Source organism: Anopheles coluzzii, chromosome 2 (assembly GCF_943734685.1).
Source record: "Anopheles coluzzii chromosome 2, AcolN3, whole genome shotgun sequence".
NCBI lineage: Eukaryota > Metazoa > Arthropoda > Insecta > Diptera > Culicidae > Anopheles > Anopheles coluzzii.
The window spans coordinates 10,271,824-10,287,097 of NC_064670.1; the positions used below are offsets into that span (position 1 = coordinate 10,271,824).

General features: G+C 43.9%; 1 protein-coding gene across 33 annotated transcripts in view; it reads left to right on the forward strand.

The window, feature by feature from the left end:
• Positions 1 to 15,274, forward strand: part of LOC120953866 (tropomyosin-2) — a 44,429-nt gene that overhangs the window by 21,167 nt on the left and 7,988 nt on the right. For 13 of the 33 annotated variants that reach the window (XM_040374237.2, XM_040374226.2, XM_040374235.2 and 10 more), the window contains 6 exons: positions 464 to 597; positions 2,202 to 2,319; positions 7,927 to 7,997; positions 10,299 to 10,374; positions 11,126 to 11,188; positions 15,133 to 15,202. In XM_040374237.2, coding sequence (XP_040230171.1) covers positions 464 to 597; positions 2,202 to 2,319; positions 7,927 to 7,997; positions 10,299 to 10,374; positions 11,126 to 11,188; positions 15,133 to 15,202 — 532 coding nt within the window. Of the gene's footprint in view, positions 1 to 463; positions 598 to 1,004; positions 1,123 to 2,201; positions 2,320 to 7,926; positions 7,998 to 9,941; positions 10,013 to 10,298; positions 10,375 to 11,125; positions 11,189 to 12,117; positions 12,181 to 13,818; positions 13,882 to 15,132; positions 15,203 to 15,274 lie in introns of all 33 variants that reach the window. The other 20 variants (XM_040374236.2, XM_040374232.2, XM_040374214.2 and 17 more) reach the window with 6 other exon arrangements.

Below are 15,274 nucleotides of genomic sequence, written 5' to 3' on the forward strand. Positions count from 1 at the left end.
TCTTCCTTCAGTTGATTCTCTCGCACGCGCGCGCGGCATTGCCTTATTTGGTTGCAAAGTGGAGCCAGAAATGGAGAAACGATGTAAATAAAAATAAGCCACGGCCTTGCCACACATGGAAGAGAGGTCATTTGAGGGTTGTGGGGTGGGAGGAAGGGGATGTATCCAACTTTGTGACCTGGGGGGAGAGCGGTGTACTTTCACCTAGCAGTATGGGGTTTTTTGTTTTTGTGTGAAATGTTGCGTGTCCAAGTTCCGGTTAAACACAGGATACATGCAAGGCACACTGGAATATTCAAATTTGAGGTTATTATAGAAACAAATATCACGTTCTTAACTCACGGCATTTTTAACTGAGATTGCGGATAGCTAAATAAGCATTGTTTTCTTCTTTTGAAACAAAAAAACCCCTCTTAAAACAAATACTAATGAGTGCTCTTCTTTCTTCTCCCTTTCCTTGCAGGCCGAATCGGAAGTCGCCGCTCTGAACCGTCGCATTCAGCTGCTGGAGGAGGATCTCGAACGTTCGGAAGAACGTTTGGCGTCCGCCACCGCTAAGCTGTCAGAGGCTTCGGCCGCTGCCGACGAGAGCGAACGGTAAGTGGGTTGGGTTCTGTGCGTGGCGGACGACGAGTGGAGAGCGATATCCAGCGAAAGGGGGTAGCAAAGGCGCGCCACTCTCTGGTACACGCGGGAAACCACAAAAGGCCAACGAAACCAAGAGGGGGGAGGGACAAAATGGCGAGACGCGCGAAAAAAAAAGCAATGAGAAGGATAACGCGAAACAAGGAAAAGGGAATTTCCATGGGATGAGGGGGGATCTCACCTGTTTGAGGACCTTCCTCCTTTTTCCCTTTCACCCAAACTTTCCTTTTGTGTCCTTGCCACCCATGTGGAAGACAGGTGCAGCATATTCCCCGTAGATCGTTTGTTCGAGACATGTTCAAGCGTTGCTCATTCATTTGCACCTTCAATCCCTTCCCTACCGCTACCCCATTTTTCAGGATCCGGAAAGCGCTTGAAAATCGTACAAACATGGAAGACGATAGAGTAGGCATACTGGAGGCACAGCTAGCCCAGGCCAAGCTAATAGCAGAGGAAGCAGACAAAAAATACGAAGAGGTACACAACATCGCACTCACCCCACCATCCCCTCCGTAGACATCCTTCGATGGTATCATATCATTATCATTCCCGCACTCCATTCGAACATTCCTCCCTTTTTCCTCCTACCCAAGTTTCCTTCATTTATGAATTCAGGTTTCTTCAGGATCTTACGAATGTATGGAGGGATTACGCTGTAGTAATCCTTTTTAGTTCATTGGTATTCTGCTCGTCCTTGGTGGACGATGTTCGCTCGTTGGGTTGTTTGTTTTTGTTCGTTTCTTCTTTTGCGTTGATGTCTATTGCTGGGTTGGTTTTTCTAAATCAATGTTCAATTCGCATATTTCGTACCTGTGTATTATTCCTTGTGGCCACTGTGGTCATCAACTAGTTAGGGCCATTCCTCGACGTTGTCCTTCTCCTTCTTTAGTTTCCTCCTACGGCTGCATTCGGTGCAGCCGAACAAAGGATGAGCGAAGGCGCAGTAGTCATCCTCTCTCCTTAATTGCGTATCTTTGGGGTGAAAAAAACGTGTCTCATTTGCGCACGCGCAATGTGTTACTCTCACGCGCGCGCCTATTCTTCTGTGGTAGCCCTTGGCCGGTTGATCCGCGTCCGCAAGAAAACGTGATCCTCGCTTTACTTATAATGGTTCTTTTCTTTTCTTTCTTTCTTTCTTCTGCTTTCGTTTATTTATTCCAACAAATTGTGTTTGTTGAATTTAATTTTAAACCTAAAAACAAAATATTGGCATATTGCTCTCGTTCACTCGTGTGCCTCTCCGACAAAATAACGTGCCCCCGCCGCCAACGAAAACTCACCGACCGCCACCCTATCTCCCCCAAAAAAAATGCCCCGTCAACGATCGTCGATTATGTTTAAAAATTATTATAAAAATGTAAACGAAAAAAACGCTCCCGCACCATCCGAAAACCTGTAATTTACTGTTAATACGTTCTGCTGTGATATAATGATATGTATTTAAAAAAAAAAAACGATAATAATTTGGCACATGTATGGATGTATGGGCGCACCATGACAAAAACGAAACAAAACAAAAAAATCCACACATAAACTCGTATCGGAAACGCGTGCAGTGCTCGCAAGGTTCTTGAGAACCGTGCCCTGGCCGATGAGGAGCGCATGGACGCCCTTGAGAACCAGCTGAAGGAGGCCCGCTTCATGGCTGAGGAGGCCGATAAGAAATACGATGAGGTGCATACGCTAGACATCACTTGACTAAAACTAGGCTAGGGTTTTTTTTGGTTGATATGTGTGGGTGTGTGTGTGTACTGGTGCATGTTTGGGGAAAGGGGGGGGGGAATGATTTGTGAAATGCTTGTAACAGCGGGGAAGAAAGATAGGAGCGAGGCAAAAACATCCGTGGAACGAGCTCCTTCGAGAAAAAGGGAACAAGAACCCAACTGGAAGGGACACTTCGTTCTCCACGATAGACTGTGTGTGTGTGTGTGCGAGTATGTGCTTGTATGATTGTATGTGGATTGAGTGTGGCACAAAAAAAATGTGAGGAAAAACGAAACCGAACCGAACCACATTGTGCATTGGAAAGGGAGAGGGGAGAATGAACGGTCAAAGGGTCCAGAACTGGCAGCGAAAGGAAATAAAAAAAAGGATATGAAGGATAGAGTCGATAAGGGGCATGATGGTGAAGCATGGGGGTATTACTACACTACTAACACATTGCTGTAGCCACACTTGGAGCTGGTTACGCTGGAGAGAGGACAAGAACAACAACAACAAAAACTATCAAGATCTTGTTTTCGTTTTTACATTAAACTATACTTTTCTCGGCCCATGAGTCATAACATCTTGCACTTGTCTCCGGCGAACCAGTTCTCTCCTCGGTGCTAGAGAGTGCTGGTAGCGAATGTCGAGAATCATCATCACGTATCCAGGGGCTCGTACAGGAGTGTGCGAGAGTGTGTTTTATTAAATCGTTCTAAATACATCACAAACGAGAAATTAAAAAAAAGAATGACGAAACATGTATGTCACGTAGGCACACATGTACGAGCTGGTAAATACCGATGCAACACTAACGTCCGGCAGCGCCTAAATTGATCACCCGAAAATAATAGCTAGAATTAAAATTTTATCCAGAACCTCTGTTCTTGCCACCCTTATCATTTGTTTCTCTTATCAAGAGTCTTCCAACAAACAAATTATGTATCGAATTTCGAGGACAGAGTCTCCAAAGCTCTCCGTCGGCCTACATCTTGCCAAAATTGATGAATGTGAAAAGAAAGAGTAGAACTTTAACGACCAAGTCCCATTTATTATGTTTCTTTTGTAAAGTGGTGCGGTTTTCGCTCACGCAACAATGTGAACTGTCCGGCTAACAATGATGGTGGTTCGTCGCCACTCTTTGGGAGAAAACATTTTTCGCATTGTGAGTTATTTTTTCCATTTAAATAAAAACCATTTTCCTCGATGATGATGGAAGCGCTAAGAAAGTGATTGTGTACCGTAGATAAAGGTAGCTTACTTTAGTAGCTGGACACGACGACCCCCCGGGTGTCGGAATGTTTCAATGGGGGGATGGTGGTCATTGCGTTTGCCCAAGAAAAAGAAAAAGAAAGCATAAAGCAACAAAACAAGACAAAGCTAAAATCCCGTTAAAACTCAAAATGATGGTGATGATTCTCGTCGACCCGCTTGCCTTTGTATGCTAACTAACATTAATGTCCGTGTGCAGTGTAGTTATGAATTCACTCGGTGTTGGAGAAAAGGTGACCTAGAAGAGGGGAGGAGTTGCGTGTCCGACGGTGCCGCGTTGGAGATGGTTGTGAATTTTCACCCCTCGCGCGCGCACCGGTTTTGACACCTTGTTACAACGGGTGGAAAAGTGTGCTGTACACACCAGCACCACCACCATCACCAGGGGGAGAACAAAGGGGAGGGAGTCTCTCTCGGTAAACAAAACCACGATTGCAATGCCTAGCCTTTTAGTAAATGTTGTTGCTCATCATCCATCCGGCACGGTGCGTGAACGAAGGGGTAGAACCAGGGGGCCACCGGGCCGGCGGCAAGGCGATATAAACGAAGCGTTGAAAAGAAGAAAACGTGTGCCTTCCTGAATGATTGTTGTGGCTTGATAATAATGCCAACTTGTTCAAACAAATCAGCGGTGCTTTCGGTAGGACTAACGCAAACGTGACTAGCGAGAGAACGAGAGAACTGTAGCAATGCAGCAAAAGTCGGTCAGAAATCAGCTCGGCTTTTTGCCTAGTGAGTTGAGGTTGTTGTGCATTCAGTTTCAGTAGCACAGGACACAGCACATTTATATCGAAGCATCCATACACACCCATATAAATTTGTTCTAGCTTATTTTTGTTTTTATTTTCCTTTTGGACTTCAACACTTTTTCAAAGGAACGCAACGCATACTCATAACAGAAATGCAATAATAAAAAAAAACGTATATTCGCAGCGTATCTAACACACGTGTGGGTAGTAGTAGTGCCTTTCAATTTGATCAATATATATCGCTCAGCTTACCGAGATAAAGAAGAAAGATTGTCATGCGTTAAAATTTGTTCACAAGTTCTGTTTGTTTGTTGGTTTTTTTTTTAAACGATCGCGTTCCGTCCGTCAATTATGCGACAAATAATGAGAACACTCAATATTATTAATTTCAACAAAGGAAAATGATTAGATTTGTACGGCAATGAAAGCAATACTGAACATCAGCAAATGATTACCAAGCGACGAAAAGTCTCTTTTTAGTCTACAATGTGTCTAGCAAAAGAGGAACTGTTTCGAATGCAATTGATCGGAATCGGAAGTCGTCGGAATAAAATCGCGCTCGATCGCGACAAACGAATCCTTTATTTATAGGAAGCAATTGATGTTATTGGTTAAAGCAGAAAAGAAATAGCTAGAGAACATTAACACTCATTATATTATTACTAAAAGTAACCAATCGCGTGTGTCGTGCGAATCGAATCGCGGATAAGAGAGAGGGCGATAAAAAAAGGCAAAGCCCCGAAAGTCAAAGTGCAGCTTAATAAAGGAACAAACACTATTCATTAATGTTGATGACGCGCGCTGTATGAAAATATATAAACGCAATTCTACATACACACTCAAGAAATATATAATATTTTTAAAAACCATCATATCGGAGACGAAGAAGCGATGCGTTGTGTGTTATCGACTGCGTGTGTGTGTGTAGCATACAAAATCGAAAGTATTGTGCAATCGTGCGTACAATCCCCATGTGTGTGTGTCCCGTCTGTTTATGGAAAAGCAATAATAAAAGCATTCGTGTATACTGTGTTTATTATATATGGTTATTTCTGACAAATGTAAAGTATAGCCAAGCAACCGTTACCTTCATTCCATGTTCAATATATTCCAATGATCCTACCGTCCGAAAGCTAGCTTTGGTATTTCTATCGAATTCGAATTGCGATCATGATCAAATGATAAAACATATCTATGTAAATTCTATTTGAGTTTAATGGGGGTTTCTGAGGCACTCAAACTGTCGGTCTCAATATTTTGGGTAGTTTGATTCAACTAGTTCCCCAGTGTTTCTATTTATTTTCCTTAGTTAGCCTTTGCTCAATGTGATCCAATCCGATTTGGCTCATCCATGACATCATTCTTTAAATATCAGTCCTTCCATCTCGCTTCATTTATGGTACATCTTGCCAAAGAGTTATAATATTCAATTATTTGCAATTCGTTGTGAGTAAATCAAAGATAAATACTGCATTACAGGGTTTCCCAAGCCAATTTGCAATGTGCACAGCATTCTTCATTGCATGCAAGATGTTTTTCAACAGCTGTCACATGTTCCAGGGTTTTCCAAGTCTCTTTGGAATTTAAACATTCTTTTTCATCGCGTACGAAATGCTATTCCATATCGATCTTATATTCATGCTGTTTTGAAAATCATGCTGAAGAAATTAAAAATTATTATGATGAAAAAATGAAACATCAGCATGATGTGGAATATCTTTTTGCACGCGGTGAAAAACAATGTTTACGTTGGAAAGTGACTTGGAAACTCATGTACATTTGCATTACAATGAAATTTCAATTCTTCCACTTGATTTTCAACACATAACAAAGCACTGTCAAAATCAGTCCAGCTTGTGATGTGTTGAAAATCATGTGAAAGAACTGAAAAATGGCTGTGATGCAAATACAACATTTGACATCTGTTGGAAAACATGTCTCGCAAGCAATGCAACATATTGTTGACATTGGAAATTGACTCGAAAAACCCGTAAATTACAAATTTTTGCTAGAAAAAAATGCTAAAGCAGTACCCAGTTTGTCTGTGTGTCTTGTGACCTCTAAGGTTTGGCCCTTGGTCCTGGTTAGTGTGAGGAACAAACATTTTTGTTCATTTGAGATGACAGTTATTTATTTATGGCCTTTATGGCTTTTATGTTATAGGCCATTTGAACGGGCATATGGACTTTTCGTATAATTTTAGTATTGTTTTACTGTGAATCTACATCTTGCTAGATTTTCAATTATTGCATCAGCTTTTGCTGCTGCCGTGTGATTAGATTCGTGTTTATACATTGAATAATGGTGACTTCATTCTTAGTTGGTGCAAGCGCCTTAGCCGGTATAAACCTGCGATAGCTGCTAATGGATTTGGTAGCAGTGACATAATTGGTTTAGCCACAGCAAGACAGTCAGAATTGCGTAAAAGTGCTTCAGCCCATACGGGACTTGAACCCACGACGGGCTTAGGTTTACGTAATACAACTTTGCCAGGCCAGTTTAATGCGATTGGGTCGGGCTGTTTAAGTGGATTAATATTATTGATTGATAAGTTTGCATATGAAACGAATAATTGGTTCCGTTTGTCGTGTCCACCTGGTTGTGATGCACGGTCCATAGCCCATATTGTGGAATATTAATTGAAATATTGAAATTAGCACACAACAGTGTATTAGTATTTTTACCAAAAGAAATTGATAGCAAGGATCCTATTATCAGTAAAATTACTCCACATCCAGCCGAAGCCATAATAATATTAAATAAATATAAAAAAATACTTCACATCGTATCATGGTACAGAATAATAACAATATTATTAATTCGTGTAATACTAAAGAGTAAAAATGCCAACTATCATTATGAGCAATGCGTTTGAATCGATGAAAGGTTTCTTCAAACGTCTAGCCTAGAAAAGGACATTGGAATGTGAATGTAAATGGAGTGAAGGTGAACAAAATGCTGTACAATCAGAATTCACATTCTAGGAAGGGCCCCAAAAACGGAGATAAAAGATGAGCAATGGCATTTTCTAATAGCATTTCATTCGTCGTTTTACGGCAAAAGAGAGATTTTTGTTATAGTCAAAATAAGACAAAAAAGTTATATTTTACATGGGTGCGCTACACGTGCGCAGGATGCATGCCCGTGTCCCTTGTTTCAGCCGGCGACACCGTGCGGCTGTTTTCAATTTCTAACCCGAAAGTGTGTTGCCTTCTTCCCAACTAACACAACCTGCAACATCCGCCCGAGTTGCTCTTCTCCCCCCCCCCCCTCCTCGTGTGTTGTGTTTTGCTGACGCTCGGGTGGACAATGTGTGGGTGTCCGTTGCATGACATTGCATGAAAACGCTGCTCGAGTTAATCGAAACGAAACAAAAAAGTATGACAATTTACTAAGACCTCTTACTTTTCCTCCCCCCCCAAACTATGCTGTTGTGTTCTACGACGGCTGCGTCCGCCTCCCCCTCACACACCTCTGTGCATCATCTTCTCGTTCGATCGACGGTGGTGACGGCGGCGGCGGGTCTACGTTTCCGGGTCTCCGTCTGTGTGTGTAGGTCGCCCGTAAATTGGCCATGGTTGAGGCGGATCTTGAGCGTGCTGAAGAGCGCGCCGAAGCCGGTGAAGCGTACGTACTTTGCCCCATTTCCTCGTGTTATGTGTGTGTGTGTGTTTGCTCTCTCGAGTGCATTGCTATTTGCGTTATTAACACATTACTGCTATTGCTGCAGCGGGTGTTCTTCCATTTCCTCTGCTCCGTTTACGACACAGCCCAAAGGTAGGAAATGTGTGTGTGTGTGTTTGTGTTTGTATTTTCGGGTTCTACAGTGGTGAAAAGTGCCCTTTCCTTCCAACTCGTCTGTCCCCGTCTGTCCGGCCTGGACCGACTCGCGGATCGGTTCCGATGATCGTTTGTTTGGAGGGAGCAGTTTACGTCGCTCACTCTCTCTCTCTCTAAATCGCTCGCGGTGGTCTTCCACCCTCTGCTTTATGGGTGGATTACAAAATTAGAGCTCCGTTCGTGGCTTGGCACCCACAACTCCTCTCGAGGAGGAGAGATTGGCCGAGTAAATCACGTTTATTGTCCGAGTGAAAGGTGGGAGGCTGTTAATTGGTTGCCCCTTTGGAAAGCTGACCGGATCCGGTGGACTACACTCTGCACTGGGTCATCTTCTTACTTCTTACTGCCTTTTTTCCCCCCTCCGACGATGTCTATATTCGTGCACTTACTGGAAATTTTCCCTTAAATTGTATGTTCAATCAAGTCCGCCACCGAAGTTTTGGGAGGTAAACTGTTGTGTTGCTCGCTGAGTATAATATACCTTTGAACGTGGTTTGTTGCTTTATTTCGTTATTGTTTTTTATTGTTTTGTGTGTTTATTTTGTTGTGTTATTTGGCTTGTTAGTTTCGGCGCAAAGCAACACCGACTTCCAGATGCGTCCAATGCGTTGCGCCTGAGACAAGATGCTGTTTAATTTTAACTTTTTTTTGTTTTTGTTTGAATTTATCCAATCTCCCACAACAATCATTAATTGTATCCTCTCCTTCATGTACACCCTTTTGATACCATCATATCTCTCATCTAGCAATAAGTAATCGTTATATAAAGCATGTATTATCATCCCCTTCTCGCGATCACCAGTGTGAAGGTGAAGCGTTTCCAATGCATTGTAGTGTTTGCGATCGTACCAAGGAAAGAGAGCGCGCGCTTTAACTCGAATGGATCACTGCGTATCAATGGCTCGGGTGGGGGGAGGTGGATATGCGTATCCTTCACGTGTGTATTGAGCACGCAGTGTCCTTCACGGGTTACGGTCGCGTAGTCTGCTTTTGCTTTGACGCAAAGCCAGTGGCATTGTTACGCCGCTCACACCTTCATGCCGTTTGTGTTTGGTGCGCGAGGATACTAGGGGCGATGAGAATACCCCTGACCCTATCGATACCGATGTACTAACCTCAACACCTTTTTCTTGTCTACTTTTACCTACCCTGGCTGCTACCAAACTGACTGCGCCGCATCACTCACACACGATTGATCGATTTGCGTGTGCATTTTGCTTGTTTTTCTGTGCGCATTTCTGTGTGTGGATGTGTGAATGTATGTATGTTTGCAAATTGCTCAACAACGCACTGATCTCGGTGGATGATCACGTTTTTGGGGGGATGCGTTGCGCGTGTGCGTTTTGTATGTATGCTGCGACTTACGACCGACCTAACCCGCACACACATTCCGATGCTGCCGCAAAAAACCGAACACGAAAAACTCGATGATGCCACCGGACACCATCTCTACAACCAATCCTGCTGGGTCTTAAACGACGATTTCGGCTGCTCTTGGCAATGAATCGAACCAATCATCTTCGGAACCATTTTCGGGACGGACGGCAATCACAACGCCAAACCACGACAAACCTCTGTGCTTGTGGTCCTCATCATCCAACCATTTATTATTGACTCTGTGCGCTTGTGTGTGTGTGTTGATTTGTGCTTGCGATAACAATGCCCACGGCGGTGCTAACCCTTGGCGATGCTTTCCCGACACCCGACGCACTGGTGGCTGAACTGGATCAGGTGGCCAGAAAACTGGTGCTCATGGAACAGGACCTCGAGCGCTCGGAGGAGAAGGTCGAGATGAACGAAAGGTTTGTATAGGACACAAGATGCATTCCCAATATCCCTCCCATGTACCGAGATTCGTACTGGGTAGTGTAACAAAAAACAAAACAAAACAAAAAAAACCTGCATACAAGACATTGTTGTAAAGTGTGCTGTGTTTACTAAAGCTTAACTTAACACAAAACTAGCATGCAAAGCAATTACAAGATGGAAAAAGCGAAAACTCGGTACTAAAATTATTTCTTTTCATTATTCCCTCATGTATTGCCCTTTTTGAACGTGCGCACCCGGAACAACTGTACGAACATGCAGCAAGATCGTCGAGCTTGAGGAGGAGCTGCGCGTGGTCGGTAACAACCTGAAGTCGCTGGAAGTCTCGGAAGAAAAGGTAAGACCGTTCCCAAACACCGGCCTGAACCGCCGACCGGAGACAGGTTCAGGGCAGGATAGAAAACAAAAGGACTCTCGATGGATGGTTTACCATCTGGAGCGAGATCCTTCATACACTGGACGGCTGGACATGACCTAATACTACGTGCCTCGTTGTGGTTGTTTGATGATAAAGAGTTTGATGATCTTGTATGAAGCACGGCTTTTAGATTTCTCATCAAGGTTGTCCATACCTACATATGAAACTGAACTATTTGTACGTGGATCATCAACGATCAAGTTTGTTCAGAATTCTTTATCGTCAAACCCCGAACGAACCTGCGCCAGACCAACTGACGTACTATTGGGACTATATCCATACCCCAAACAAACTCCCTTTCCTGGACCCCAAAACTGACTGAAGACGGACACAAAAATTGCACCGCGCGACCCAATTTTCACTGCAATTGTTGCCGCCGCACCTGTGGTGCTGAGACCACCCCGTCTAAATGGAATTTATTTTTTATTTCTTTACAACCATTGCTCCACTTCTTCTGTTGCTCCGTGCCACATCTTGACTGCTTCCCCTTTGTTATGGATTTGCTATATTTTGTAAAAAAAAATATCATAAAATACATGTGCCGATCGACTTTGTTGTATCGTCGTCCAATCTCTTCGTCAATTGCACTATAATATCCCCAACTGTGTGATCCCCGGGATGATGCGTCGGTAAAATGATGGTTGTGTGTACTTTCCCTCGGTATGCGTAGGCTAACCAACGCGAGGAGGAGTACAAGAACCAGATCAAGACCCTCACCACCCGTCTAAAGGAGGTACAGCCCATTTGTTTAGCGCCGTTCTATAGTTTATTCGTATTTTTTTTTGCTCTGTGCAACGCGTGCGTGTGTTGTTGTGGATGTTGTGTTTGTTGTGTTTTTGCTTTCGATTTTTTTGTTTTTACTGTTTTTCTTTCCCTTCCGCATATGTTGACTACGAAGTTACGGACAACAATATGGACATTTAACCTCCTTTTATATTCTAGACAGCGAAATGCCCCGAAACGTTTGGTTTGTGTGTTTGCAATTTTATTTTGTTTAACTTTACCCCCTTACCCCTTCATTCACAACACCCTTCTCTCTTACGATGTTACGCTGACTGTGGCGTGTTGACATTGCCGTCCCGCCCCTTTTAACAGGCGAATTTTAAAGCCGAACACTCTAAATTTCTTCTTCAACATTCAAAATTACCTATTTTACAGTTACAGTTTCTCGTGTAGCAGTTTTTCTAATCAAAACTCTTTTTATTACTTTCATCCATTGTGTTTTCTTTTGGCTGCTCACTTCGACGTGTGCTCATCTGTTTCGGAAACAACCGACCAACCTACTACTACTAACCTGTCCCTCAAAAATAAACAAACAACAAAACAAAACGATTAACAACCTTGCCTGTGCAACCCTGCATCAACAAACAATTCTAAAATCGATGTACAAAAATCGAACATAATCGATTGATCACGGACACACGTGCGCACGCCATTACGCGCAATACGCGATCCTCGTGCGTCCGTGCGTTCGTGCGTGCCTGCCTGCCTGCCCTGTTTAAATGTACTTACTGACCGCGTGTGTGTTGTGCTGCGGGCGTGTGGAATATGGGGACATCATCAACAATGTGTCCAACACACCATCATCATCATCATCGACAATCGACCGGTGTTGTGCTGCCACTGTTGCTGCTGGTGCTGCGTACGGACGACCGTGTTTAGGCAACGCAACGAGAGGAATCGTACGGTGGCCAAGTGAGAGTGTTGGATCAGCGTCTCAAGGAGGTACAGGATATGAAACGACTTTTTTTTCTCTCTTGCAGTAGGTGTAGCGTTCTCTTTTTCTCTAGAGAGAGAGAGATAGAGCGGTGGAAACTCGCGGGCACATCCCGCTTGTGTACCACAAACTCTACATTTTAGCATTTGGCACTAAGCATTACTTCTGCAAAACAATGTACCAATCCGTTAGGGTTAATTTTGTGTCCTCGTGTCAGGCCTCTCTGTAGCTCTCCCACAGTTGTTAGATGCCCATACGTAGCTCTGCTCATTTCAGCGAACCTCTAGCATTTAGTGGCGTAGTTTTGTTTTGTCTCTGCACGGATATCTCATCCCCGTACTGTGCCCATCCCTAGTTCTTCGCTATTCCCCCGCTCTCTACCCCATTTACTTACACCTTTCTCGCTGCTGGAGGTACTTGCTCGATGATGAAATGTTCCACTCCTGCTGTCTGCTGTTCGTCCGTCCATGTGTGTGTGTCCTTGTCCGTCCTGTGCAACTTCCTCCCCTATCCACTGTGTTTATGTCGCCGTTGCTGTGTTTTGTCCTTCGTCCTGATACGGGTGGGTGCCACGAGTCTTGAAAACCATCACAACTTGCTACATTTACATTTTGTGTGTACAGAGTGTGTGTGTGTGTTGAGTAATTGTGATGCTGATGATGCATCTGTTTCCTTCAGAACTTGGAAAGGACTGACCTCTGCTATTTTTTCCCTCTACACGAACAACCTTCTGGCGCGCTTCTGTATCTGTCTCGTATTAAAATCAGTCCAATCGTTTCCCCCGTTTCTGTATGTCCTCCTTTGCCTATGTGGTGGTAGAATGTGGCGCCCTTCGCACCCTTTCCAAACATGCTCCAGATAACGCGTTGCTGTGTTGCTGGCTCCTCAGGGTCGGGCCGTGTGTGTTCTGCATGTGTTGCATTTTTTTTGTGTTTTCATTTTACTGACACAAACAGTAGGGATGTTTTACACTTTTCTCAAAAACACATGTTTCCTGCCACACACACACACACACACAGAAATACACCTATCAAACAAACATACACACATACACCTAGAACATATGCTGTGTTGCATATACCAAAAAAAGGTTGTTCTTTTTTATCAACAGCGAGAAAGGTTAAATATGCCTAACCTGCTGCTGCTGCTTCTAGGAGGAAGCCAAAAAGCCCTGCTCTATTTACACCAATGCTCCAAATGCTTTCGCAGTGACATGTATATGTGCGTATATGTGTGTGTGTGTGTGCGCGCGCATCCATGTTTGTCCCACGTGTCACCCTTTGTGCGTGTCTCCATCTTCCCCTGTGTCCGTTTTTCTCCCCCTATTCCAAAGACCACCCGAAGTCCGCTGATTATGATGTTGTTCCGAAGAGAACGAGTGAGAGGAAGATACGGAATCTGTTGTTGGGCAGCGGGTTTTAGGTGTCTTCAGCAAACTCCACAGCATTTGGATGCGCTTTATCCGGTTCCGGAAGGACCGAGATAAAGCAGTGACCGACACTGACCAACGACCGGGAAATATTCGACCAACACCAGAAAAAGAAACCCTCACCTTCTGGGCTAGCTATCCCGTTCGCTCCTTCATTTAATTATTCCATTTTTCATTCCAACTCCATTCGATTGTGATGTTCGCGCGCTATTGATAGGCAATGGCATCTCGTGATTCCGTTGAGGATAAGATCCATCAGCTGAATGATAAGCTAACCAACGTAAGTTTTTGTTTCCCCTGTTCCCGGTTCGTGTGTCCCCAACGGACCCATTGTCTCTCTCTCTCTCTCTCTCTTCATTGCGCGATCTCTATTACAACGGTGGTGACAATCGCTTTACACGGACTAGGTTCGCTTCTCTTCATTTCCCCTTAAGAGTTGACTGTCTCGTCTCACTTGCCTCCTCGCGAATGCTTACTCTAAAATCGGCGCTCTCATCAGGTGGTGTGATATCCGGATCTTCGTGGACCCGCTAGAAAATTCATCGATCCGCTTCCTCATTCAATCTTGGGTAGTTGGGGTTCGCTTTTCCCTTAATCCAGTCTTCTTTTCGCTCCCCCTTAAAGTCAAGGTGTACTGTAGAGTGTAATCGCATTGCAACAACTTGTCTCTATTAACCAGCCGAAACACGGCATAGCTTAAGAGAGGTTGCAGGAAGGCATCAACAGGATGTGTTGGTATTTTAGGTTAGGGTGTGTGTGTGTTGTAAGTTTGATATTCGAGTCAGGTCAGGGTTTTTGGCGGAAAAGGTTGCAACTTCTACTAGGCTCTAACGTCCAACAACATAACGACCAAAACCAAAAGTGTAAGCGCGCACCGGTGAGGTAAGGGGGTGGTTTTCTTCCGTTTACCTAACACTCAAACCCGTGTAAACCCGTGTTACGAACGAACCCGTGTGTGTGTGTGCGTGTTATTGTGTTCTGTTATATCCAGCTTTTATGGGAGCCGCTTTTCCCAACGCCTTCGGATTTTTGGCCGCCTTCCTCTGTTCCACACCAAAATAACCAATGACATTGTAACCTTCCCCCCAAAAGCTACCATATAAGCTTCTGCCAATATTTGAGCGCGCAGCTAGGGCTATATTAATGACTCTCGTCCCTCTGTATGCTCTATTACTAATGCTAGCAACGTACCCCAAGAAAAAAAGAAGTTCTTTTATAATCAACCGAATTCCAAATCCAAGAAACAGAACAGGAATTTTAGATCTTAAATGCATGCCAATATTAGAATAGTTGTTGTTTTTCTATCTGCTTATTTGTAGACATGTAGGGGAAAAAGTTGAATTGTGATCAAAGTTTCTCGTTACAGAACAGACCACCTTCAGCTTTTTCTCGCGATGTTTTTGAAAACGTGTTGCGATTGTAAAAATATTAATATATCACTTCTTTTCTCTTCAATTTTACAACGATGTTGTTGCTCGACAACCACGAATGGATGCGTCTGCTGCCTGCCTTTGTCGCCGTGTATGTGTAGGCTGAGGCCCGCGCTGAATTCGCTGAACGTTCCGTTCAGAAGCTGCAGAAGGAGGTCGACAGACTCGAAGGTAAGTTTGTCCGTGTGTCCAATGTGGTTAATGCTTTCATTGAAGTCATCGAAAAGAGAAAAAAAAGAAATT